The sequence below is a fragment of the Tiliqua scincoides genome, chromosome 2 (assembly GCF_035046505.1).
Source record: "Tiliqua scincoides isolate rTilSci1 chromosome 2, rTilSci1.hap2, whole genome shotgun sequence".
Taxonomy (NCBI): Eukaryota; Metazoa; Chordata; class Lepidosauria; order Squamata; family Scincidae; genus Tiliqua; species Tiliqua scincoides.
Genome location: NC_089822.1, coordinates 193,375,961 through 193,403,743, shown reverse-complemented (window position 1 = coordinate 193,403,743; position 27,783 = coordinate 193,375,961). Strand labels below are relative to the sequence as shown.

General features: G+C 43.2%; 1 protein-coding gene and 1 pseudogene across 2 annotated transcripts; one reads left to right on the top strand and one right to left on the bottom strand.

Moving 5' to 3' along the window:
• The first annotated feature begins 5,130 nt into the window (after positions 1-5,130).
• On the top strand, positions 5,131-25,294 carry CD74 (CD74 molecule). 2 transcript variants are annotated; one of them, XM_066613333.1, is made up of 9 exons: positions 5,131-5,352; positions 8,950-9,125; positions 11,070-11,152; positions 13,606-13,668; positions 14,911-15,006; positions 15,622-15,700; positions 20,053-20,241; positions 23,358-23,429; positions 24,433-25,294. In XM_066613333.1, the coding sequence occupies exons 1-8, from the start codon at positions 5,282-5,284 to the stop codon at positions 23,414-23,416; spliced, it is 816 nt and encodes a 271-aa protein (XP_066469430.1). In that variant the 5' UTR covers positions 5,131-5,281; the 3' UTR covers positions 23,417-23,429; positions 24,433-25,294. The 2 variants fall into 2 exon arrangements, with proteins under 2 accessions (XP_066469430.1, XP_066469428.1); XM_066613331.1 differs by having other exon boundaries at positions 24,174-25,294.
• On the bottom strand, positions 7,625-7,744 carry LOC136642835 (5S ribosomal RNA; annotated as a pseudogene).
• Positions 25,295-27,783: the final 2,489 nt, after the last annotated feature.

The window sequence follows — 27,783 nt, the reverse complement described above, 5'->3', positions numbered from 1 at the left end:
ATTCCAGCTTTACTTGGGTATATCAGAACATGTGCTCTACCACTGAGCTATATAACCCCAGTTTTGATTGACCAAGGCTAGCTGGAAGGTAAAAGGAATTAAAAGGGTACAGTAATTTAGGCTACATGCCAGTTCTGTGGGGTTTTCTGTTCATTTTATATTCTGGTATATTATGCTGAGCACTAAAAACATTCGTTCAAAACTGCGTCACAGTCCTGCAGTACAGTGCTCGTAGGCTAGTTTCTGGTTACATAATTGTTCTTATAAATGAGATATTCTTAAATGTTGGCAAAATTATATGCAATTGAATTGCCACTGGAGCTTGAGTGTAGTTAGGGTCTGCCTTTAGTTTGAAGGGAATGTGAAAGGGAAAGTACATTTTTCTGATGTCTGGCTCTGATGATAGCTTATCCTTGGCATTTCATTTTCATAGTTCCTTTTACTTTTTGGACATTCCCTCATGAATCATTTGTGGCAAAAGGAATATTGAGCCTAAGGTTTCTTCCAGATTTTCTTGAAGTGCAAACCCTGAAATGGGTTGTTGGTAACAAGCCAAAATATAAGCAGTGGGGAAATGAAGCCCAGTAGCCACCAACCAATGAAAAATTAGCCACTTCCTGATGTTGGGTGTTACTAAGGAGAAACTCCTTCTCAGATCCGAAACCTTTACTTGTATTAATATTTGAGAGCTTAACAAATGTTGTTGGCATCCTTCAGTCTCGGAAGACTATGGTATCACGCTCTGAATGGTGGTTCTGGATCAGTGTCCTCTCCAGTGCGCGAAGCCTGGGTCAAGCAGATATGGAGGATAGACTGTTTCCCATGCAGCAAATCCCCCCTCTCCACGCCACTGAAATGGTCCAATGGAAAGGCAGAAGCCAATACGTTTGGTTCCAGCTGCATCGCAGGAGTTGCCAGAACGTGACTGTGTTCAGCCATGAACTGCCTCAGAGACTCCGACTCCGGGTTTGCCTCGAGATTGACTCCTGAAGCCTTTTCCATAACTGGATGTAGCCACAAGGCAGTGGAGGTTTGGGATCAGAGTTTTCCTTCTCTCAGATGAGCTGCCTTCCCAGGCTAACGAGTCCCATCTACCTGGTGGCTGTTTAGTCGCCTCTTACAACAAGTACAGCCAAACTGAGGGCCTGGATAACAAATGTACTTACAGTAAAAACTTAAAAAGAAAGCAAGCATCCTCTGGTTTCTTAAAAGAATAACAACTTGATTTCAGCATATGAATTTGCTAGTCTTTCAAAAGCCACAGGACTCTATTTTTGCTGCTATGCACTAAACTATGGCTACCCCTCTGGAATTTGTACATATAGTGTTTTAGATTATGAGCCCTTTGGGGACAGCAGAGAACCATTTATTTTACAAGGTAAACTGCTTTGTGAAAAACCTTTTGTGGAAAAGTGATACATAAATATTCTTAATAGTAACAATTATGTTCCAACACTTACCATGGGTATATTAAATCCACTTCTATTATAAATATATACACACTGTATACATTTCCATTTAAACAGGCTGCAATAGAGAAATATCCTACCACTTGCTGCTCCAGTTGCTTCTTGTAACATGTAACAGTTTACTTAAATAAATAGCAAATATGAGGTTACGTTCACCACCTTGGAATTTACTCTCTTTGTCCAGCTATTCTCTCATTAGGTACCCTTTAGTATGATACTTGGATATGTATAAGATTACCAGAAGCATTAGAGTTCATTGGCAGAGAGCACACTTTGCATGTGTAAGATTGTGGGTTCAGTTCTCTAGCATGGCCTGTAAAAGGATCTTTGAAAGGTTGGGAAAGAGCTTTGCCTGAGGCCTTGAAAGCAACTAGTCTGGCAGTACTGAGATACATGAATGGTCTCTAGTTATAAGGTTTTGAACAACATGGATGTATCACAACTAGTGTGACAAACCCTATCTATAGCATTGCAGATTTCCATACTACCCAACATGCTAATAACACAGGCCTCCAAAAAAGTTTTTCCAAAACTTCATGATGGTTTGATATGCATTTGGGGTGCTGATTCAAAAAATGTTTTGCCCTATCGCGTCTAGTTTTGGAGATAAGTATAGCCTCATTAGTGAATGGTTCAAGCAGCTTCCTCATGAGGAAGCCATGGTGTAGGCTTCCTCGTGAGGAAGCTGCTTGAACCATTCACTAAAGAGGCTATGCTGTGTCTCGAAAACTAGACGTGATAGGGCAAAATGGATGCTATTTTTTGAATCGGCACCCCAAATATACCCAGGAATTGGCATAACAGTTAAGGAAGCAAAATGTGTGTTGGCCTGTGTAATTCAACTCCACTTGTGGCCGCAGCCCACCATGTGCTACAGCACTGCGTGCTCCTATCACATCTACATACTCACCATTTGTAGGGAAAGTGAGAGGAAGATGAACAGCAAAAAAAAAAAAGGTAGGTGGAAGGTTGATTCACCCTCTCCCGCTATAGTTTCTGACTCATCCAATGTTGTTAATAGTATCTATAAAACTGTTCCACAATATTCTTATTAGGAGTGCGTGGCTTAGAAGCACTCCTGGCAATAGGAATAACTACCATGGTACACGAGAGTAACATATGTGAAGAGAGTAATCCACAGGTGATGGAATGAACCAATTCAGCTGGTGGTATAAAATTTAGTTGGGAAATTATTGATGTTCTATTATTATTCCCACAGAAGAAAAACCTAATTCAATCTGTGTAGAGTGCACTCAGAAAATTTGTCTTCTAAATGACCTAATGTTGAAGACGTTAAAAGCCTATATGACCTGTTGAAGATGCACCAGATTACTCTCATTAAACTGCCTCTGTGAAACAATGGCTGGAACTTTAAAAGTTCAAAAATGGGTCACCCTCCACGGCTGATTCTGAGCTACGTCATTTCATTTCAGCTGCTTCAATAAAGATGTTCTTTTTTCCTTAGTTCTGTGGGATTGACATGTACGTCTGTGTGATCTCTGTTTTTAAAAAAATATTTTTGCATTAAGAAAAGCAGAATTGTCTCATCTCCTACAAATTATTTAAAAAGCAACTACATCTGTGTTTTTAATTGTTCATTATTGTTCTCATAGTGTTATGCAAGACTCTGAAAGCCCCTGAAGTCTTACCCTGAACCCTTTCAAGTTTTCTTAGAACTCCTACTCTGAAATCACTGTCCACATGGTTTCAACTCTGCCAGCTACTGTAATAGTTATTTAGGCATTTCATTTGAATTTTGTGTTTATGGAACTATGGTCTACCGCTGACAATGTGGCTTCTTCGGCTATGGCAATCTAGATAGGAAAGCCCAGCAATGCAAGAGGAAGGTGTGCCCTCTTATTGTAGAGTCCAATGCAAACCAAGTACAATGAAAAGGAAAAACAGATCCCATACTTCCCAGCTGGGAATGAACTGGCAACAATTCATGTCCCACAGTACATGTGTTGGTCTGTAAGGTACCACAAGACACTTCATTGTTTTGGCTGCAACAGACTACCCCATCTCAAATCACACTTATATAACTGCTACCTCAGTCTAGGAGGGTGTAACCCCAAATCCTGGCTCCATACGCTCTAAACTGGGAGGAAGGAGGGGTTTTAACTTGACTGACACCATCATATTGGGACCTGAAGGTACATTTCTATGGCTCACACTTGCACCCTTGAGCAAGGGATCTGTGTGTTAGCATTTACTCTGAGACTGTTTCCAGGATAGTGGCATATTTAGCATTTGTTCATGTCAGAATGGGACTGAAATGTCCCTGAAATGGTTGCTTCTTCTGTTGCCAAGTTTTGGTTGCAAATGGCTCCACAAAAGTTTATTAGGAAATGATTTTCATTTCTAATACATTAATTTCAGGCATATCCAATACACCCCATTATGGGGGGGGGGGGCAGGGGAAAGAAGAGGTTATAATTTTTACAACTACGGTCCCAGCATTTACAGTTCCTCATTTAAAAGGTATTGTGTAATAGAACTTGCTATGTTTCAGCTTCTCTCTCTCTCTCTCTCTTACTGAGTCACAGAGCAATTTTCTGTCCAGGAATGGAAGGATGAATTATATGTACAAAGCTGGCATGCAGCTCATTGTCTTTTTCTGCTTTGCTGAAGCCCTTCCTGAAGACCAGCTGAAAGACCTGGCTTTCAAATCAAGAGGGACACTCTGCTACAGTCCAGAATCCCTAACTGGCACTGGTCCCCCACCCCCCAATGATGGTCCCTGTAGGAATCATTCCTAGGGAGGAATCAGGATATAAGATCCTCCAGCAACAATTCACAAAGTTGACAGATTCCAATTTAACCCTTTTTCTAAGGCACTGGTTCTCAAACGTTTAGCACTGGGACCCACTTTTTAGAATAAGAATCTCTCAGGACCCACTGGAAGTGATGTCATGACCGGAAGTGACAGCATCAAGCAGGAAGGTTTTTACTTATCCTAGGCTGCAGTCCTACCCACGAGTCAGTCCCATTGACTATCATTGTCAAAAGCATATACATAGTAGCCTGTTCAAAGTACAGATCTGCAACATTTCCCCAAATGCAGTCACATTGCATGGGAGCGTCAAGTCTAGTATATTAAAAATAAAATATTGATGTGAATGGGGACCCACCTGAAACTGGCTCACAATCCACCTAGGGGGTCCGGACCCGCCGTTTGAGAAACACTGTTCTAAGGGTTTACCGATAGAAATTGTTGCAAAGAAAGAAAGAAAAGAACATTCCCCCCCCCCCCAAACACCAGGGAGGCAATGCTGGGTAATGGAGACAAAATGACTGGACAAGAGAGATCAAGACTAATTCAGCAAAGTTGAGCCTCTTATTTGCTGAACGCACGTGAATAGGAATGAAGGTGCAGCATCTCCTTAAGGAAGAGCTGAGGATCGCGCCTCCGCTCCCAGACAGAGAGAGCTGCGGGGCTTGTCTTCCACACGCCGTGGTGTGGTTGGTGCTCAGGTGCGAGCTCATCTATGCGGTGAGACGACTGAAGGCAGAAGTCTGCCTGCCGACCAGTGATGCCACGTGCTGGCCAATGAGAGGTTTTTCGACAGCCGCCTCAAGCAGCGAAGCCCACGCTGGGGCCAGTCAGCAGGACTGGCTTGGTCCCTGGGGGAGGGCTGGAAGGGTATTTCCAATGCTCAGAGCCCTGCCACTTTCACTTCCCACTTTTGGGTCTCAAGAAGAATCTGAGGAGCAGAAGAAACCCTCAGATTCTGTGCTGGTGCCAGGGGGAACACTGTCCCTTCCAGCCATCAGTCCCAGAGGCAGAAGTCCACTCCTGAGGAAGCCACACCATGGAGGATGACAGGAATGACCTTCTCTCCCAGCAAGGGATAGATGGTGTCTCTGTAGGACGACCAGAGCGGTATTTATCTTCTTTCCCCCCACAACGCTAGTTAGATATCTGCAGGGCTGCTGGTGGTGGTGGTCTGCATCAGGGTTTCTCAGAGGTTGAAAAGTTGTGGAACAGGTGCGGGGTGGGGAATGCCTGGTCCTCCTGCACAACGTCCAACACAACTGACAATACAAGGATGCTACAGGCAGTGCTCCCACAGCATGATAAGAGGCAGGGATGGAAGGCGAGCTCAGCCAGGTGGGTAAAATGCATCACAGGGTGCTGGGACTGGCTTCCATTCCCTTGATAGGAAGCAGGGCTTGTGGGACACTTTGGCTTGTGAAATTAGAGAGGTGCAGGTCGCCTGGCAAGAAGGGTTGGTCACCTAAGCTAGAGAACCAAAAATGATTTGAATTAAGGCTTCAATCTAATGCGCATTTACCTGGGTGTGCTGCACCCCACTGCACATGGTGAGCACTGCTGCCAAGGAAATATGCATGCACTGTGCTGCAGAAAGGTTTACTCCTCACTCCCCGATTGTCTCTGCCTACTGTAAAATAAGTGGCTTGCCCTTTAATCTTTTCATGCCCGGATACTGTAGTGTGCCCAGTGGGATGATTTCCAGTGGGTGATCAATCCATGGGGTGTCTCCTAATGTAGATGGAAAATTGGACCATGCCATTTGGGACCTTGGAAGCAAGGGAGGTTGTGGCAAGTCTTCTGTTTTGTAGTTTTCTTTTTTGCCTCGTGCTAAATGTCCGATATTGTCTGCTTCCACTCTCTAGCCACAGTTAGTTGAATATTTGGGCTGCTTTTCATCACTGGAGAGCAACAAACAATTTGTAATTGTACATGTTATTGGGTGATTTCTATGGCATGTTTACCAGCCCAGTTCAGGCCCCATAATTAATCAAAATTCTTTAGAAACCTGGCTCAGTGTTATGTTAAGGGTCTTTATCACTCCCACCATATTTCTCTTGTGAAATTAGAGAGGTAAGGAGAAATCCAAAGAGTGGAAAAAAATGTACAGCATATTTGTTGTAAAATGCTCTTATTAAGAAAAAATCAACTCAAAAGCCTCTTCCATAAAAAAGACCTCACTACTTTTCAGTTATTTACTACCATCTAGTATCTTGTCGAAGGTGTTACTTATCTTATTGTTACTTTTGAACCCACTCTGCACTAAAGAGCTACTTATGTCTAGCAAGAGGATGAAGGGGAATGTAATTTCCTAGAACAAGCTGCATCCTTTCACCCTTCAATATACTGCATTTGTATCCCATTTGCCCTCCAAGAAGTTCAGAGTAGAGTTTAATTCTCATAACAACCCTTTGAGGTAGGTCAGGCTCAAAGCAATTTGCTCAAGGATAAGTGGTGAGGTCTATCATTGTGCAGAGATTTGAACCTGGGTTTTCCATATTCAGGCCAAATACCCTAAACCTCTGCACCACACTCTTACTTTTTAGCATGCCTCAGTTTTGTATCATATGCACTTGGTTCATGAGATGCTTTCAGGTTATTTCAGACATTTTGATTTTGTACAGTGAATAATTTCCTTAACATGAGTAGCCATTTTAGGGAATTATGCTGCTGTGATGGTGTCAGCCAAGGATCCATGCCAAACAACTAAAGCCAATCATATAATAGAGACTTAGTGATTCAGATGTTGCTAGGGAGAAAGGTATTCAAAAAGTTCACATCTATACTTGGAAACTGCAAGTCTAGCAATATTGTTTTCCTACAGCTAAACAGTAGAACTGCTAGATTTTTTTTTTTTTTAAGTTTCAAGAATCATATTTTGGAAATGGATCAGATTCAGAACATTTTTGAGTAAATAAATCTAGTTTTTGCATTCTATTCTTGAATTTACACGAGGGAAAAAAGAAATAATTGGGCTGCGATATTTTGTAGATTAGTTAGTTCAATCAATTAACCCATTTCTGCCCAGCCCACAGGTGTATACCTTTGATCCCTCTTGCATATGTGCAACGTTGGATGGAAATGGCTTAAAAATCTTTTGATTGTTTAAAAAAACCTGTTATCCAGCTAGCATTTTTTGAAGTGACAGCCCACTTCCTAATCAACTTTCCAGCACCGATGCAGATGCAATGCAGGCCAGAGATAAGGGAACATTCATTCCCTTTCTTTGAGTAAGCCTCCATGACTGCTCCTCCACTGCAGAATGTAGCCCACGCCTTGTTGGCACAGCTGCTTCGATGCTGGAATATTGGATAGAATTGGTTGTTAATTATATAATCATACAAATGGTTGGCAACCTTCAGTCTCGAAAGACTATGGTATAAGCCTACAGCACCCAGTATTCCCAAGTGGTCTCCCATCCAAGTACTCACCAGGCCTGACCCTGCTTAGCTTCTGAGATCAGACGAGATCGGGCATGTGCAGGGTAACAGTTGCTGCATATAATCATACAATACTTACAAAAACTGTGACTGATGAGTTCTGTTTTAGAAAGGCCAGTTTGATTTTGTACATTCTGATGCTATCTGTGTATGCATACTGTACTGTGAAAATTCTTTTTAGAAGTTCTTATTGCAATAATATAGATTTAAATGTTGACTTTATTAGAAGAAAATCTGGTCAGTCCATCATTCTTGCATAGTGTAGCCATTCAGCAAACACTGCTTCTGTTCCACTGTGAAGTTCTGTCTACCTAGCAACATGTGATGTCACCAGTAAACTAGATAATGTTTGGCTACAACTTGGAAATTCTCCGAGATGGTTCATGCTGTGGAGAGTGAGGAGCTATTAAGTAGGAACAGAGATTTTGTTTTAGGAATAGAAACTGCTTTAGGCAAAGGATGGAAGTACTGGAACAGGGACAGAACCCTGATCAGTAAATGTTGGCTTCCTCCTTTCTGTCTCTTGTGCAGGAATTCACTCCAGTCTAGTTCAATGGCTTTAAAAATAAATTGCAGAGCATTTCAAAATTAATAGTGGTTTTCAGGCTGTCTGGTGAGAAGTCACAGAGTTCCTTCTCACTGAGGTGAAGCTGTTCAGGTTTTCTGTAGTTTGAAAACCACTGTAGAAGAAAATAAGTCACTTCAGTCCATCTGTGTTACAAGCAAGCAGAACCCCACATCTATTTAAATAAGAACAGCCCCACTGGATCAGGCCATAGGCCCATCTAGTCCAGCTTCCTGTATCTCATAGCAGCCCACCAAGTGCCCCAGGGAGCACACCAGATAACAAGAGACCTGCATCCTGACAGTCCATTTCTAAAATCAAGAGGTGGCACAAAGACATCATGACTTTTAACCCGTAATGCATTTTTCCTCCAGAAACTTGTCCAATCCCCTTTTAAAGGTATCTAGGCCAGATGCTGTCACCACATCCTGTGGCAAGGAGTTCCACAGACCAACCACATGAGTAAAGAAATATTTTCTTTTGTCTGTCCTAACTCTCCCAACACTCAATTTTAGTGGATGTCCCCTGGTTCTGGTGTTATGTGAGAGTGTAAAGAGCATCTCTCTATCCACTTTACCCACTAATAAATTGCTGCAGATGGCTTTGAACCTGTTTGTAGCTATGTGCATTCTAAGGCCCAAACCAATGATGGAAGGCAGTGAAGATGTTTGTGCCCTAATATACTTCTCTTGTGTCTTACAGGAGGTCTTGTGGCCGTGGAGTTTCCTATGCTGGGGTTTCTGTCTTGGTGGGCTTGCTTCTTGCTGGCCAAGCATTGACTGGCTACTTTGTGTATCAGCACAACAACCAGATTTCCAAACTGACCAAGAACACCCAGGAACTGCAACTGAAATCGCTGGCCGACAGTCTTCCTCATAGTTAGTAGCTATCCTCCCTCTTTTACTTGACTGTACAGCCCTGGTGGCAGAGGAATGAAACCAAATCATAATTGCCTGGTCAAAAAACGGATCCACACATTCAGAAGGATGATACTGTGGCTACTGGTATTAAACTACTTGAGATCATGGGAGAGTTAATATTTTGTTGACATTTTGGAAAAACAAAAAAACAAAAAAAAACAGTCCTGCACTTAGAAAACTAAGCAGCCTCACACCGATGTGCTAATTTTCTATGTGCAGAGGATTAAAAATTTTTGGAGAGCATTCACTCTACTGCAATAGGGTTTAATAATTTTTAGGATTAATTTTAGTGTTGTGATTTATAATTGTTGCTTGTTTCCATGTTTGTGCACTCCATTGTGCATGCTTATGAAAAGCGATAAAGAAATGTTAAAATAGAATAAATAAATAAAATAATTGAAACAAGCAAGCATTCTCTGTCCTGCAGACTGACATGGTAAAACGCCAACAGGGCTGTATCATGTTAAAATGGGTTGATCAGCATCCCCAGCATGTAGAAATTCTCTAAAGGGAGCTTTTTCTCCAAAGTAAGTAGCATCTGGGGTTGGGGGGGGGGGGAGAGAATAGCTGGTTTGAGATCATGGCAGAAGGTTAGAGCCCCTCCCTGATGCTGCAGTTCCATTTCACAGGGACCTGATCTACATGCTATTCAGTTTTTATTTGTGTTTTTTAAATAAAGCATATTAGTGTCAAGGACATGCTTAATGTAATATGTAGTTTGACCTTCAAGGATGTCCATACAAGGTATGAGACACTTTGCACTCTTGTATGCAAATATATGAGAATTGGTGAGTTTTTCTCTTGCTACTATAGTCCAAACCAGAAGTGGTTTACTGTATAAATTATTATTGATTATAAATGAGATTTTAAGATTTTGTGAGCTGGGGGAAAGGGTAGAGAACAGGGACCCCCCACACACACCTCTTGTGGTGATGGATTGCCGTGATGTGCCTGAGTTCAGTGCTGCCTCAGGTGAGAAAGGGGAGTTGCCAAAGAAAGCATTTGCTGGTGTTTTTTTTTAAAGGCTCTTTCTTGAGATGAAATGGTTTATGATGATGCTGTGAGAGAAAGAGGAGAAAGTGCAGGTGGTCTGGGGATGGGTTTTCTTTCCTTCCCCCCTCCCCTTCCCTGTGCAAGACTTCTGAGCAACATTTGAGAGTTTTAAATGAGGATTTTAAATTGAGCTTGATAATTTGGCAAGGCTGGTGTAGATCAACTCTAAGTGAGCATAGAATACTTAGCCTTGGCTTCCCTCCAAAGGAACCTTCAGAGCTCTGGCTCACACATCCTTCCTCTGAAGCCATTTTGGGAGCACAGGGACACGAACATTTCCTGAAAGCTTTGTTCCAGAATCCTAAAATTTCAGAGGAACGTTTGAGTTGCCTTGCTGAATCAAGCCAAAGGCCTACCTAATCCAGAATTCAGTTTCCAGCAAGGTGTCTTTGGTCACTCACAAGCAGGGCATGAAGGCAATGACTTTTCTCTGTCCTTCATCTCCAGCACTTGGCAGGCAGAAGTATTCTGCTGCTGCACACAAAGATGCTATTTAGCTGTCACAGCTGAAAGCCTTGCTAGATATAATCTCCTTTAGTACTTTGCATAATTGTTTTTGGACAAAGCCATCAGAGCTTTGGGAAACTTTGGAGGGACTCTTGAAAGCACTTTGTGTAATATAGGATAGTGGGAGTGTGTGTGTTGCTGTTCAAAGAAAAGCAGCAAAGAGTTCCACTAAATACAAACAAGCCCTTGTGGGGTGCTTCAGCTAGCTCCATGGATTGCATCCATGAAACACAAAATGCATTATCTTTCTGTATTTAATTCCTCTGATTGGGAGAATAATGTTTTTGTGAGGTGAACATTTTTGGAATCTCCCTACCTCTTTTGCCCTGTTTCCTTCTACAGACACCAAGTCAAGCCCAAAGATGAAGATGTCAGTGATGAATGTGATGCCCCTGGCCATGAGTGACATACCCAATGGCCAAGAGGTAAACATGAGAGAGAGATTAACTTGGGAGGTCATGGTGTTAGAGTTGAATACGGCTTTGAAACATAATTTTTGGACCCATAATGTAAACCTGAAGTTTGTCAGGAACGGTTATGTACAAGAGAAGGACATTCTCCAGATGTTCTGAATCATTTCCAGCCTTCCTCCTGGTACAAAAAGCAAGTGGTTCCAGCTAATGCATGAGGTGTTAAACTCTTAGGTCTCACACCAACTCCTAAAAGCAATTTTCAGCTCTGTGACGGGCAAACAGCACCTCAAATTAATCCCTTTGGACAGATTCTTCTTGAAACAATAGTTTCAGAGCATAAAAAGCACATTGCTTCATCTAGGTCAGCTTGACATGAATAAAACAGACAGCCCATTAGGACAATCCTGCTCTCAGCACCTATTTTGTCACTTTGCAGTACAAAAGAACAGTTTACCTGTGGGACTCAGCTTCCTTGCCCTTGTGGCTTGGAGGCGGTGACCAAAGGATGGGGGTGCCAAGGAACACCACATTGTTTAGGGGCATTTGGAAAGCCCCTGGGAGAAAGTCCCACTTCATTAATCTCCTGCATGAATGTATAGTGCATAGAGGATATATTAGGGTATAGAGGATAAGAGAGATCCTTTTTGGAAAGTGTATGGCAAGGCAGCAAAGGAAGCGAAGGTTTCTTGCTAGCTCCAGAGCCCCATGGAGAAGGCCGAATGTGCAATACTGCAGATTCAGGCACACTGGTTGCAGGCCTTCTTGAATGATCCAAAGCAAAGCAGGAAAGAGTGTTGAGGTGATACCAGTCTCAGGGCCCCAGAAAGTATATGATTTCCCCTCTGCCCAAAACTGACTCTGAGAGGAATCTGAAATTTCAAATGTAGGAGAGGAAGGCTGAATGGGGATTTGGAAGTTAGAACATAAGAACAGCCCCACTGGATCAGGCCATAGGCCCATCCAGTCCAGCTTCCTGTATCTCACAGCGGCCCACCAAATGCCCCAGATTGCACACCAGATAACAAGAGACCTGCATCCTGGTGCCCTCCCTTGCATCTGACATTCTGACATAGCCCATTTCTAAAATCAGGAGGTTGTACATACACATAATGGCTTGTAACCCGTAATGGATTTTTCCTCTAGAAACTTGTCCAATCCCCTTTTAAAGGCATTCAGGCCAGTCGCCATCACCACATCCTGTGGCAAGGAGTTCCACACACCAACCACATGCTGAATAAAGAAATATTTTCTTTTGTCTGTTCTATCTCTCCCAACACTCAATTTTAGTGGATGTCCCCTGGTTCTGGTGTTATGTGAGAGTGTAAAGAGCATCTCTCTATCCACTCTGTCCATCCCCTGCATAATTTTGTATCTCTCAATCATGTCCCCCCACAGAGGTCTCTTTTCTAGGTTGAAGAGGCCCAAACGCCATAGCTTTTCCTCATAAGGAAGGTGCCCCAGTCCAGTAATAATCTTAGTCGTTCTCTTTTGCACCTTTTCCATTTCCACTATGTCTTTTTTGAGATGCAGCGACCAGAACTGGACACAATACTCCAGGTGTGGCCTTACCATAGATTTGTACAATGGCATTGTAATATTAGCTGTTTTGTTCTCAATACCTTTTCTAATGATCCCAAGCATAGAATTGGCCTTCTTTACTGCCGCCGCACATTAGGTCAACACTTTCATTGACCTGTCCACCACCACCCCAAGATCTCTCTCCTGATCTGTCACAGACAGCTCAGAACCCATTAATATATGTTTTGATTTTTTGCCCCAATGTGCATGACTTTACACTTACATTGAAATGCATCTGTCATTTTGCTGCCCATTCTGCCAGCCTGGAGAGATCCTTCTGGTCTTCACCACTCAGAAAAGTTTGGTGTCATCTGCAAACTTAGCCACTTCACTGCTCAACCCTGTCTCCAGGTCATTTATGAAGTGGTTGAAAAGCACTGGTCCCAGGACAGATCCTTGGGGCACACCGCTTTTCACCTCTGAAAATTGCCCATTGACACCCACTCTCTGTTTCCTGGTCTTCAACCAGTTCTCACTCCATGAGAGGACCTGCCCTGCATTAGAATGCTTTTTGCTTCAGTGCCCAAGGGAAAAATTGGATTTATTTGAAAACTCATTGGGTTCAAATTTACCTGTCAGAGCTCTTGTCCTGAGGTGTACAAACAGATATCCATTTTATATCAGTTTAATTGTCATGACATTTTATACCAGCTTACTTGCCATTGTCAGATTGCTAAGCTGACAATATTGAATTGGAGATCCCTGGCCTCTCTCACAGTACTACAGTTTTCAAGGCTGCCTGGGAAGGGAGAATCAATTTACATCTGCATGTAGATATAGGCCCAAATTGGCCATATACCTTCCATTCTCTACTATAATAACTCAAGGCAAGCTGGAGCTTCCTTTGGCTCTCATCTACTCACAAATGACTGTTGTCCCTCGTATAGAACCTGGAGGATGTGACCAAGCTGACCAATAGCACTGAAGACCAAGTCAAACGCCTGCTCCTGGTAAGAATCTCCCCTTTCTGCCTGTGTGCCATCTGTTGAAGTTTGTGCTAGTGTGCTAGTGCTCTGCTTCGATGCTATATACTCAAACAGTGGAAGGCAAAGCATCAGCAGTCTACTCAGTCTGCTACTGCAAGGCAAATTTTTAGTTCTGTAAGATTTACTAACCTTCCCTTGTTTTCCAACCATAATCTGTACTGTTGAAAGAAACACAGCACAGTTCTAACTACATGTGAACTTTTCCCCTATGTGCACATATGACTGCTTTGAATCCATTAATGCAGCATCCCGAACATGAGCTGTGAAAAGTACACAGGCTCCTTAAGTGTAGGCACTCTTTGAAAATCCTCCTTATCCAAGAAAGGCAAGACTGTTTAAATAAATTATTCCAAAGTTACCTTGGAGGGGAACGTGCTGAATGTTTGGACAATCAGAAGTTTAGATGAATTGGGTTGCTCTTTACATGGGATTATTAGACTGACAAAGATGAATGAAGATAATGTGAAGGAAGATAAACAAAAGCTCAGACAATGAACACTGTGCTGCATGCTGCGAATGATTATTCTGAAATATTAGGAAGAGCAAAAGGCCTTTGAGCAGTGCCAACTTTGCCATTTTTCTCAGACTACACAGTGCAATGGCATGACCCAAGTGTGAGAAATGAATGCAGACTGCAGCAAATTCCTAGAAAGCCTAGAAAGTTCTAGGGGGGCAGTTCAGAGCAGAGAAAGAATGAATACAAAGAGATGCTGAACGCTTCCCCTGCCTGTGCCATCACTCTGAAACCACTTTGCTCCAGCTGGTTTTCTCCTGGCAGTCATTAAATTCCACCGGGGGGGGGGGGGGGAGAGAACAAGCTAGGGAGGGCAGATCTAGGAAGAGAAGCATCGGTGGAGGAACAGTTGAGCAACTACTCCCATCCATACCTTTTGTGCTTTAAATTTTCCACCTGCTTTAAAGGAATGTAGTAGTAACCCAGTCACTCAACGTGGTTGAATTGCTGAGATCAAATTGCTCTTTCTATAATGCAGGCAAAGTTGTCCTGTCTCCTCACAGTAGTCTTAGGCTGCAGTTCTGTACACACTTACCTGGGAGAAGGTCCCATTACAATCGATGGAACTTTCTTCATAAGATTGGGCTTTAGCCTTGCTTGACCAACATCAGCCTATCCCAGCTGATCACTCTGCCTGGGCCTCCTGCAGTCTTACTCCTCATGTATTTTTGTTAATATTTTCCTCCCTGCAGCGAACAAACCCTACTGGAAAGTTTCCAGAGTTGAAGGGCAGCTTCATGGAAAACATGAATCATCTGAAGAAACTCATGACCTATGAGGACTGGAAGGTTAGTGCTGCCATCATTCCTAGAATCCAGTGGGCTATTTCAAAGTCCCTCGTTTATCTCCTGTTCATAAGAGAAGAGCAAGAACTGGGTATCTCAATGACAGACAATGCAGTGGAGCGATCTTGTGTCATAGAAGCTCCATTCAATTCACAACAATAGTGTAGCTAAAACCAGCTGAACTACACAGGAGCCACTTGACACAATGATTCACTTATGGTGTCCAGGCTTCCAGTGGAATACATGTTGAGTTTCATAACAGTGGTTTAGCAATCAAATAGTTGTAACTTTGTCTCCATGTTTCAAAAGTCATTATTATTGACAGTATTTATATACCGCTTTTCAATGAAAAGTTCACAGAGCAGTTTACAGTGAAAAATCAAACAACTAAATGGCTCCCTGTCCCAAAAGGGCTCACAATCTAAAAAGATGCAAAAGTATTCCAGCAGACAGCCACTAGAAAAGGCACTGCTGGGGTGAGGAGGGCCAGTTGCTCTCCCTCTGCTAAATAGTGCCTCTTAGCAGGGTTGGGACCTTGGCATTATTGTGACCTTTATTTACTACTATTCAATTAATTCATAAGAACATCTTTTATTAACAGTATGTGGTCTCTTGTAGGCCTTTGAGACCTGGATGCACAAGTGGCTGCTCTTTCAAATGGCCCAAAATAAGCCCAAAGTGATCCCAGCAGAAACAGGTAAGGTAAAACGGTATAAGTAAGAGGACATTCCAAGGGTTACCAAGGCAAATTCTTTGATCTGAGACCCAACTTTTGGAACTATCTTGGACTTTCCTAAAGAAATGCAGGAAATACAATGAAATAAATTCATTAGTTATAGTTACAGAAAGAGTAAGTGTTACTCATTAATTACATAGATGACATGGGGCAGAACTAGATGTTATGGATATTATGGACAAGGGAGACATAGAGTTGCCTCTGAAAATGATAGCCATGTGAAGTTCTCCCTCCTCCCTTGCCTAATGCAAAGCATGACTTACTCCATGACATGATAGCCTTATGTGTCTGTCTCCCCACCACTGGCTGGCAGTGATGTGGAACACAGTCAAGGAAGAGCACAATGTAATGACATCATGGCACAGAGTAAGTAAAGCTATATATTACGGGAAGAGAGTCTCAACACAAGGTCGCTAGTTTTGGCAGCAGCCTCGCATCCCCCCTCAGTGAAACATGTCCCAGAAGACTGACAATGGTAAGGGCACTATCTCTTGAGCAAGAAGGGTCTGCAGCTTCTGACTTTCCCTTCCAGCTGCAGTGCTGCATGCCATTCCCAACTGACATCAAGAATGGATATAGGGCATGGAAAAGGGCTGCAGTATTAAGCAGGGATTGGGACAGCTCTGCTTTGTGAGCAGAACTCGGTTACAGTGTCCTGGAGTAGTAGTTCTACCTGGAGTAGAGTAGTTCTACCTTGAAGGAAGCACAGGTGTCAGCAGGCCTGGCTGAAGCTCAATGGCTGCCTTAGGCAGTCCAATTCTGCCACCCTGCTTTTTTGAGGGGTGCAGGGAGGAGTGTAGGTGTGCACCCATCCCTCATCATTGCTGCTGCCACCTCCATACTTCCTCTCTGTTGCTTCTTCTAAACTGGTCAGTATGGGTGTTGGGGGGTGAGATAATGGGAAAGATCCTGCCTGTACTGACCTGTTTTTTGAAGAAAATATCAGCTGGAGAGGAAGTAAAGTGAGCCAATGACTTCCTGATGGCTTCTCAATGGGATGGCAGCAGCCTCTATCTTCTCCAGAACACACACACAATTCTGGGCAGCGGATTCTAAGGAGAAGTAAACTGCCCCCCATCTTCTTGCTCACTTTCCAAAGAGAGTTAGCAGGAAGAGGATGGGGCAGCAGTCAGTAGTGTGGCCAGGCAGGAAATGGATTGGAAGTGGTGTGCAGGTGTGGGGTGCCCCATGCACCATGCTGCAGCTGCCCCTCCAAGCAAGTGAATTGCTCAGTCTCATGGCTGGGCTGGAGTGTCAGGCAGTCAAAGGCAATCATCACCTAGTTCTCCACCCAGTCATCCCCCAGCATTTTTGCTGCACTCACCAGGCAAGGTTTTCCTTCCTTAGTACCAAGGCCACTCAGCCAATTATTCCAACTCATGCACCATGCACTAGTTCTTGGCCCTGCTCTGCCTGTTTGTAAGAATTGTTCCACCTGCCCTTGGCCCTCCTAATTACTCCAGAAAGCAGAAGCTCAAGGAAGCTGCCAAAGGGCAGTGCCGAAGAGCATGGCCCACTGGGGTACAATGAATGTATCAGCACTAAATATTCTGAACACATAGCACAATATGCTTAACTCTCCTCTGTCGCAATCAAGAGGCTATAAAAACACCTAACTTTGGCTAGATTGTGTCCCTAATCTGGATTTTGTGTTACGAGAGCATATTAGACTACTGTATTTTTAGCAAAACTATATTGGCTATCCATATATTTCTGGGCCCTGTTCAAGGTATTTAGTGATGACTTTTAAAGTTCTATATCGGGTATTCTTAACTGGGGGTATCCATACCCTTGGGGGTTTTGGACACAAATGATAGGGGTTTGGGACTTTCTCCCTGAACAGTTTTTTAAAAAACACCGTTAAATTATCTGATTAATAATCACCATTATCAATATGGATTGAGGCATTCTGTTCCTAGCTATCCATATGTAAAGTAAAACCAAGTTTTTGATGTCTTTTGAAGTCTTACTGGTACTTAATACCAGTGGTGGTGATGATTTTGACAGTCTGGTGAAGGGAGTATGGGGGCATATTGGGCAATACATTGGGAGGTCTGTAATAGTAAAAAGATTAAGAACCCCTGCTGCAGCAAGGCCCCGGATCTGGTGCACCAGCATATTCAGCTCAGGTGTGGCATGGTGGTGGCAAAGCTTTACTGATCTGCCCTGCCTCCTGTCTTCCTGCCCGATCTTTGCAGAAAGCTGTGGCAGGCAGTCATTTCCTCTGGGAAATCAGGGCACAGAGCCTTCTGGGGTGAAGTGCAGCAGAAGTGGCTGTCCAGTGTGAGTTTCTGCAAAGATAAGGCGTGAAACAAGAGGCTGCGGGGCAGAATGGTCAGGTCACCTGGTTTGGAGACCTCTGCTCTATATGATCTAGGTCTAGCATGACTGCAGGAGTATCTCCTGCTATATCATCCCCTTGAGATCCATGAGGAATACCTTACTTTGCGTTCCTTCCTTATCCAAGTTGAGCACTTGTAGGGCTGCTCAGGGCAGTTTTGAAACTCACTGCTCAGAAACTCACTGGATTCTATTGATTAGGTCGCCTGATTAGGTCACCAGGCAACCTAATCAGTAGAATCCAGGGACAGAGTATTTTTCCATCCGTTGTATATTTTTCTTAGGAAGCAATCCTAACCAACTTTTGAGCACTGACTTAGCCGCAGTGTAGCCCCAAGGTAAGGTAACAAACAAACTTTGAGGAGGCCCCCTTGACTGCCTCCCCTCTGCAGGGTGCAGTGCATGCCACATTGGCACAGCTATGTCAGTGCCAGAAAGTTGGTTAGGATTGTGCCCTTAGTGTGTTTAATAAAATGTACCCTGCCTTGGTGGTGGTTCTAAATAAAGAGGCAATTAATAAAGAGTTAAAATAAATATCTTTCTTGGCAGAGAAGATGAGCAGCCTGCTTCTGTATGTTGCAAAACTAACTCATATAGCTACTGATATGTGCTTGATGTGGGGAACAGCTTGAGCCCAAGGCCACTTGCTGCCTCTTCAAAAGAGACATGGCTGCAAAATGGCATTGAACCACTGGCTTTTAAGTCTCTGCTCATTCATCACAGCACAATGGGAGACTAACATGGCCTGCCCTTGGGAAGTCACAAACCAAACCGAAGCACACAAAACGTGATGGTCAAAGAGCAATTCATTTGAAATGGCAATTATCTAAGCCAAATGGTACACCCATGAGGAAGGAAGACCCCTTGTTTCAATTAAGACCCGCTTCAAAGATTTTCTTGTCAACACATTGAAACATCTTAAGAATATGATGTCCCCAACATCAGCCCCCAGCAATGACTTATGACATACAGTCCTGAACTTGGAGAGCAGCCTGGCTAGCAACGTTTTGATACCAAATATAGGCACAAGCACTACATTTAAAAAGAATGATTCTTCTTCCTTTTGTAATTTCAGCAGTTTCTGAAATGAAAGCCCGAAGCTCAGAATTTCATACCAATTAGCCACTCAGCAGTGGTCCGGCTCATCCCCATTAGCAGAATTTATATTAATACTGCCTCCATTAAGCAGTACTCATAAGCATTTGCTCTCATTAGGCTAAATGGGTTCCCTGGGAGCCATCCCAACAAAGTGGCTGTCCTAATTAAACGGGTATATTGTTGCAGGAAGCATTCTTTCCTTATCCCTGTCCCCTCCTATGGTGTTGTCACAGTGGAACAGCCCATTTTCTTTTTCAGGATCCATTTATACATTCACTCAAGCCAAAAGTCATAGCTTTTCCTGGACGGTAGTTTCAGGCTGCTGGAATGTATGCAGCAAGCTTGTATATTTGATTGCCCTTTTCATCTGCATTACTCCATGCATACAGAAAGATAGTATGTCAAGGAGAATCGTTTATAGTCTTCTCCCTGATGTGCTAGTTTTATACGTGCAGGAAACAGTTTAGGTCAGTGGCTCCCAAACATTTTCGACTGGTGGTTCCCTTGACCTACTGGGGCACTAGCCACAGCTCCCTTTTCGGGCTACAATCCTGTACATTGCATAGGGCAGTGGATATTTTGTGAGGATTCCAGGGCTCACAGTTAGGGAACCACTGAGTTTAGGTGGGACAGTATTGACACATGGAACCCTATCTCACCGCCTAAAATGTGACACTGTAGGAAGGAAGAGCTGAATCATTGTAAACTAGCTCTCTGTTTCATTGCACGATGTAACGTCTGCATCATCTTCCTACATGGCATTTGGGCAGGAGAGCTGTTCTCATGTTGGTTACAATTGTTTTAAGGCCACTGTCACTAGTATTCAAAAATGAAGCACACAGGCTAAATGTCCTTGGTTTCTTTTTTTTTCCAAGTGCAAACCAAGTGTGAGGCAGAAGCAAGTGTTAAGAGCCCACTTCTAGGAAGATACCGTCCTCAGTGTGATGAAAATGGTGACTATCTTGCCAAGCAGTGCCATCATAGCACTGGGTACTGCTGGTGTGCCTACAAAAATGGTACCATGATTGAAGGCACTAAAACACGTGGACACCTGGACTGCACTGGTAAAGCTACGTCTCAATCTACTCTTCTATATCAAGTGGGAAAGGAGATAAATAGGCCAACGTGTTTTCTGCTTTGTAGACTGGTTTATCAACAGTGAGGAAGCAATGTCTTAGTGGTTGGTCCCCAGGAGTGAATAAGTCCTCTGCCTTGTGTCTAAACACAACCCAAGTGCTGCCCCGGCAATAGCCACTGCTGAAGTTGTAACAGTGCTGCTCCCCTTTCTACACAGCACAGATGTAATTACACCCGGAAGGGTAGGCCAAAAGTGAGGAAATTCATGCTGATAGAGGTGCCCAAGAACCAATAGTACTTGTACCATTGGTGGTACTTTAGGTGGTCTGTGGTGGTACCTGTGGGAGCCCCAGGCCCCTGCTGTCTGGCAGCAAGACCAGCAACACAATGCAACAAGCAGTGGTAGAAGACTTGACTCAGCTTGGCAGGCACAGCTCCAGCATGTGCTTTTTGCATGCTCAACAAAGCCCTCCCATTTGCCTCTTATCGGTGTTTGTCGTGTTGCATCTGGCCTCCCAATCTGGAAGTAACTGGTGATGACATCATCGCCAGTTACGTCCAGTGGTACCTCCAGTAGGTGGATGATGTGAAGTGGTACAGCAGGGGACAAACACTGAGAAATGCTGCTCTTGAGCAGCGATCCAGAGGAGCTGGAAACGACTTAAGTCTCTGTGAGGGAAGGGCTATGGCAGTGACACAATTCCCAGAATCAGGCCATTGCCAAGGATGGAAGGTGGGGTTACTAACCTACAACTAGTGCTGGGGGGTACAGGTTGCCCTATGGATGTCTCTGCAGGGCTCCCCAAGCCTCTGATTAACGAAAAATAATGATCTGATACCACTTCCAGTTTCACAATTGAAAACCAGAAGCTTTTTCATTATTCTTAGTTAATTGGAGGATTGGGGAGCCTGTGGAGGCATCCATAGGGCTCCCCACACAAACTCCCCCCCTGGAGGCCGGCACTGGTTGTAAGTAAGTAAACCCTGTCCCTAGCAGTGGTGTGATGCTGGAGATCACACTGCTGCCACCATCTGCCCTGCCCCTTAAGGGGCCAGGGCCAAGTACTTCCCCGACTGGTGGGTCACGATCTGCCAGTTTGGGAACCACTGCTCTGGAGAGGCAAGCACCACCACACAATGTGGTATCCCCCCATACCTACAGCTTTTTCCACCCAACTTGCCCCAAACATTCCACACTTCACAAGTTCTTCCACTCTACACATGGAACAATTTTACCTTATTCCCTAAATTGGCATAAAATAGCCTGGTTGCAGAATTTGAAGTTCTTCTGAGAAAGTGACAATTTTTTGGTGTCATATTCACGGGTTTATCTTTACTGTACAACATATTCATTTTCTTTTTGGTTTTCTGATCCTGTGCTTTGCACTTTGGCAAGGGCTTGTCAATGCCTTTTGGGGCAATGTGTTGTAAAATGGTAACCTTGTTGATTGGAGTTAGATTTGTTCAGTGGCATAGCTAATGAACATGTAGCCCGGTGCAGAACTTAAAATGATGGCCCGGAAGTGATGTCACAACCAGAAGTGACATCACACCTGGGCTTTTTAAAAAGTGCAAATTGGGGAAAACTTACCTCCTCCCCCCAGCAGTTCAGCACCCACTTGATCTGCCACCACCCCCAGCCAGTGGCATAGCTAAGGCATCTATATGCTACCTGGGATCAAAGAAGATTGGTAGCCCCCCCCTCCACAACAAAAGCAAATTTAATTAAGTAACTAAATAAAAAGTGTGCCCCTTTCTGATTAGAGACACTGTGCTGGGATGAAGAGGGACAATTATTCTCTACATCCTAAATATAAGAGGAACCCCACTTGAAAAAGTGCCTCTTTACCAGTTAGCAGGAGTAGCTGTATTATGATACATGGAAATGAGAATAGACTCATATTAACACCTTATTGGTTCCATGCTGTGTCACAATAACATCATTGGCTCTTAGAACAGTCAGTCTTATAGGTTGGTTTTGAGTTAAAGAAATTCACTTTTTGTTCCATAAGGTAGTTGCGTTTTCATTTTCTGGTTAATTGGCCATACCTTTTGATAGAATACAGATATTCCAATGAGGTTTGTTTCATTGCATTCTTCATTAAATCACCTTTCCAATGATATATAACATGATGGTATTATTCATACATACCAATTTTTTCACAATTTTGGCCACTAGTGTCAAGCTAAGCTTGTTGCCCCCTTAAAGCTCGTTGCCCAGTGCAACCGCTACCCCCTTAGCTACGCCACTGGCTTGAGCCATGCTTCCCACCTTGCAAGTAGGAAAACTGCTGCAAATGCCTGAATCAATTCCCTTATCACACTGCTTCTTCAAAAAATAACAAATCAGTTAAGATGAAAGACCAGGTGACTTAAAGCACTGCACTTGCTATTTAATCAGAATTTTATAGTTGAGACTAGTCATAACACTCAACAGTATTAGTTCTACATAATCCCAAAGAACTTAGGAATTTCACAAAACCCTGTGTTTAGATACGGTTATTATCATGCCATTCTACCATACTGCCATCTAAGGGTAACTAAATCTGTGGTTTTTGGAACCCAGTTGAGCTCTGGAGTTCTGCTCTGGTCGCCTCCGGGGGCTCTTCTGAGGCCTGTAAAAGCCATGTGCTCCAGAGGCTTCAGGCTGGGCCAAATCTGGCTCAATGCAGATTCAGGGGGCCCACATTGAGCCAAATCAGAGAATAAGTAGGCTCAACCTGTAAAAGCTTTTGGCGCAATTGAACTACAATTCAGTAGTTACAGCAATGTCACTCTGCAGAAGAGGCAACCTTAATTATTCTATCAATATTTCTATCTGCCAGTTAGTACATAGCTTTCGGTTCAATGGGCCCCAAAAGTGACTCAAAATGACTTTTCCCATTACCAGCTGCAGAAAACACACTTAAATACTCATAAGTTAATATAGTTGTGTGTTTTTCTTAAGTAGGCTGCTGCATATCTTAAAATTTAGATATAGCAAAAACAAAGAGTTGCCGCTGAACATGCAACCGCACAAGCTAACAGGATATTTTCTACATTGGAGATAAGATGACTGGAATGCTGAAAAATACTGAAATAAGTTTGCTGTCTCACTCTGCAGGAAAGATGGAAACTCCAGATCCTGAGAATGTGACATATTCAGGGCTCGAGTTTATGTAGCTGAACTCTCAAGGTAAGTAAAGTGCTGGATTAGGTCAGGACAGCCTAAGTGACCCATTTTGAAAGCTGCGATTAGTTCAGTGCTTATGCTCTTAACTAAACCTGCAGAAAGCAGAACAAATCATCTGCTTTGTGAGATGCAGGAACCTTTTTCATAGACTAAAAAAAATATGACTCACACTGATTGAACAATATGCTCACACTGATTGAACAATTGAACAATTAGTAGTTGCTAATTCTGACATCCAAAAAGGCAAGCACTGGTCAGGAACCAACATGGAGTGAAGTTCTAGATGCACATGGACTAGTTTCACTCATTCTTTTTCAAAGCAGACTTGCAGAAGTTCCCCTTGGTATAAAAACTGAGTATGTTGGGAAGCAGGTCTATGGCAGTGAAACAAAAAAAGGATCCCCCTCCCATCATGTGCTTATTTTGCTAGTTCTCACATGTTGGAATTTTTGTTAGAAAAGGGCCCCGAAATGGCAGGGGGAAAGGTCTGTGTGGTAGAAAGTTTCAACATATGGATAGGTGAACTTGACTGGAGTATTCCAGGCTACATGCTCATGAACGCAAATCACAATCTCTGATTGTGAAACCTGCCTACTTTTGAAAGGAACACTGCTAAATTGGCACAGTTGTGTGTGTGTGTGGGGGGGGGGGGGTGGAGGACCTTGCACCAACCCCAGTCCCTCTAAACCAGAAATACTTCGGTGCCTTGATTTGCTATTCAGCTTTTCTCCCCTCTACTTTCTTTAGAGAATACCAGCTAAACAAGGACAGCAGTATCAGCCACATCAGCTCCAAGAAGTCCAGCTCATCTCCTGCTTGTGCTATTTTCTGCCACACTTCTGAATTAATTTCTTGAATTATCCTAGCAGCAATCACTTCTAAATTCCTAGGCTTAGGCATTCTTCTTAACAGGGAGGGGGCTCTTTAAGGGTGGGACGGGACGGGGAGCATGGGATAATGAAATTTCCTTGCCTGCTATGCTCAGCCCTGAATTACCTTCTTTCAGAAAGCAACTCTGCACAACCAGGGCTGCTGCAGCAGTGAAAGACTCCGAGTGAGAAGGGGGTGATCTTTTCCATAATATTCAGAAGGGATAATTTTGCTGAATAAAACTCAATGATTTTTGTGACAAATCAAACTACATGAGTAGGAGTGCATTCACTGCAAGTATGTATTTGAACACCAATGGGGTTGTGACACAGGACAACGGATTCTGTTATGTTTGTGCCCCCTTGAAACAAGACCTAAGATAGAGTACAAGATACGTTTGCCAAAGTTATTCTTTAAAATGTTTGTTACTGGTATTTTTTTAAATGTTACTGGAGGCTGAATTTGCCACCTACTCTTTAACTGACCTGACTATTCCTGATTTTATCCATGTCCTATGAGAGGCATGACAAGGCCCAGATCAATGAATGCTTCACTAATTGCTCTTTGCATGAATGGATTTGATATGCCCTCTAGAGGGAAGGAGATATTAACTCCAGTTTGGTTTAAAGGTGGTGTTGCTAAGGTCCAGAAGACCTATGCTCTGGACCTTTTGCCTTAAGACTCTGGTTGTGCACCCTTTGCCAGCGCTAGCTAAGCCTAGTGGAGTGTCTAACATATGAATAGGATTATAGATAGAACTATAGGCATTGACTTTAGAAACCCATATTTAATAAGGAAGCAAGTAACAGAGTGCTGTGTTTTTCTTTTTATTATTTTTTTAAATGATACATGCTTTGGTACTCAGCTATCCACATCTTAGTCCAGGCCATGGTCATGCTAATTATGTATTATGAATATATGACCAGTGCATTGTTAAAACTCAAAGATGATGATTTTAATTATAGGCTTTGAAAAATAAAAATAACCTACTAATGAAATGTTCTTGTCCATTTGAGAGGATGATTGATCCTTTATCTCAGCAGTATGTCAGAACACCCTTTGCAGAATTTCAGTTGTTTAAAGAAAATGTTACTAAAAATGTATTCATCCTGCTCAACTAGTGTAAACCACGACAAATAGAAGTTTAATCTCAAACTTGAAGAGGGGAAAGGTAGTTTATAGGTAGAAGCTGAGAAAGGTTACAGTGCAGACTGAGCTAGAGAGAAGTCAGTTTATAAACTTAAGTGAAGGTTTAATCTATGCCTTAATTCAGGGGTGCCCAAATCCCGGCCCTGGGGCCACTTGCGGCCCTTGAGGACTCCTAATCTGGCCCTCAAGGAGCTCCCAGTCTCCAATGAGTCTCTGGCCCTCCGGAGGCTTGCTGGCCCAACACAACTGCTCTCAGCATGATGGCCACCTGGTCAACCTCATGTGTGAGCTGTGGGACGAGGGCTCCCTCCACTGCTTGCTGTTTCATGTCTGTGATGCAGCAGCAGCAAAGGTAAGGCCTTTTATAGGCCTTGAGCTATCGTAAAACCTTCATTCATATAAGTTCCATATCTAATATATTCATTTATGAAAATTTATTCAAATTTGAAGTGTAAATTAATTCTTTTTTTCCCCGGCCCGTGACAGTGTCAGAGAGAGATGATGTGGCCCTCCTGCCAAAAAGTTTTGACACCCTTGCCTTAATTCATACTTACTAAAGCTAGCTAAAGTTGTATGTTTCATTCTTGGTCCAGTTTAAAGAAGTTCAGTTACAAAATAAAACTAATATAAGCCAGACTTTTTCATACTTTGGGAACTGAGACTGCCTCAATCCTACCTTTGATCAGTATCATTCTCCACTGTCTTGATTAAAATCACCTTGGGACTGACACATCCTTAAACTTAATTAAATCAGGACTCGGAGTGATAAAAACAAGGCACTGACCAACTAACAAAGGGAGAAAAAGGATGAGGGGATGGCAAGGATGGTAAAAGACCAGCAGAAAATAGAACAAAACATTCTTGCAACTTTTCTGGGTACTATGGAGGGTTTTGTGACAGCGAAGGCACTTCAGTGGTTTCAAAATTACTGCTGCTGGAATGTAGGGTGCTCCATCAGTAGCCATTTTGAGAGCTCTGCTGTGAGAGGTGGCAGCACTCCCCACCCATAGCCAGACCTGTCCACAGCCTCCAGAGCAGGTAAGACTGAAGAGGGATCAGATAGGGGGTGAGGCTTTGGGGTATGGCTGCACGGGGTGGGGGGGGAAGGATAGTACTGGGCTCCTACTTGATGATGCTGTTCCAGGCTCCTGGTTTTTATACTCAAGGTGGGCAGGCACACCTGCTGTGAAGCATCAGATGCTCCAGATGTCAGACACAGGCAAATGTGCAAAGGGGTGCATGTGCAAAGTGACCTCACTTTTCATAATCTATGGACATTAACCCGATTTAACTTATTGGATTGAATAGCGAGGAGGTTGTCACTTGGGTTCCTGAATTTCCCACTCCTGGGAATTAGGTGATCTTCACAGTTCAGCAGGCTGGTGCAAGCTCAAGATTTTAGTTTACTGGTCAGCTGGGAAAGAAAGACATTGTCAACAATGGTGGATAAGGATTACTGAATCTGGATGACTATGCAGTCTTCGTATGATGCTAAGGCAGGGCAGAAACCTCTGGGGTACTAAAAATGTCACACACACATGAAAAATTAGGCAAACCCCAGGGCTTTTCGTGACATAAGGACACCCTACTCCCATGCTCCCAGCACTGCTGCTGCCACAGAGTGAGAGAATCTCAGGATAGGAGGAAGAGTCAATGATCCTTTAGAGAAGATCAGTTCTTTGAATGATGAACAGATATCCTCTTGTATTGATTATGTCTCCCTTTCCTCTATGTAATTCTGTAGAATTCAAAATCTTGCAGTTGTTTTTTTTTTAACTTTGCACTTGCTGGTACTAAAGAATTGCCCAATATCCAAAAGTACATTTTTTCTTCTAACAGGCCAACACAGCCACCTATTATGTTGCAAATCAGAGAGGCACTGTAATGCTGCCTAAGACTTCCAGGGTTTTGTAACTAGTGAGGTAAGGTGAGAGGCTGTGTATGAGGGCAGTCACAGGGGAAGGTGCTATTTTATGGAGATTCCAAGTGAATATTTCACACAGTACTAACAAACTGCTGTATGAATAAGCTTGCAGCACAGTATCTGCCCCATATCATTTACAATCTGGATGAGAAATAGCACTGTATTTGGTACTTGCACAGTGCCTGAATGCGTTCAACATGCTAGACATGTATTACCTTGTAATTTTTTCAACAACCCTGCAATGTAAATACTGTTATTCCCATATTGCAGCTTTGGGTTAAGCCAGCAAGTAAGCTCAGAACAGAAGGCACTTCCTAATTTGCAGATCAGCCATTTGGCTACACCAGCTTTGTTCTATGTTAGAAAGACCCCCAGCCCAATATAACAAAGTATGATAGTCCTTGTTACAACCTC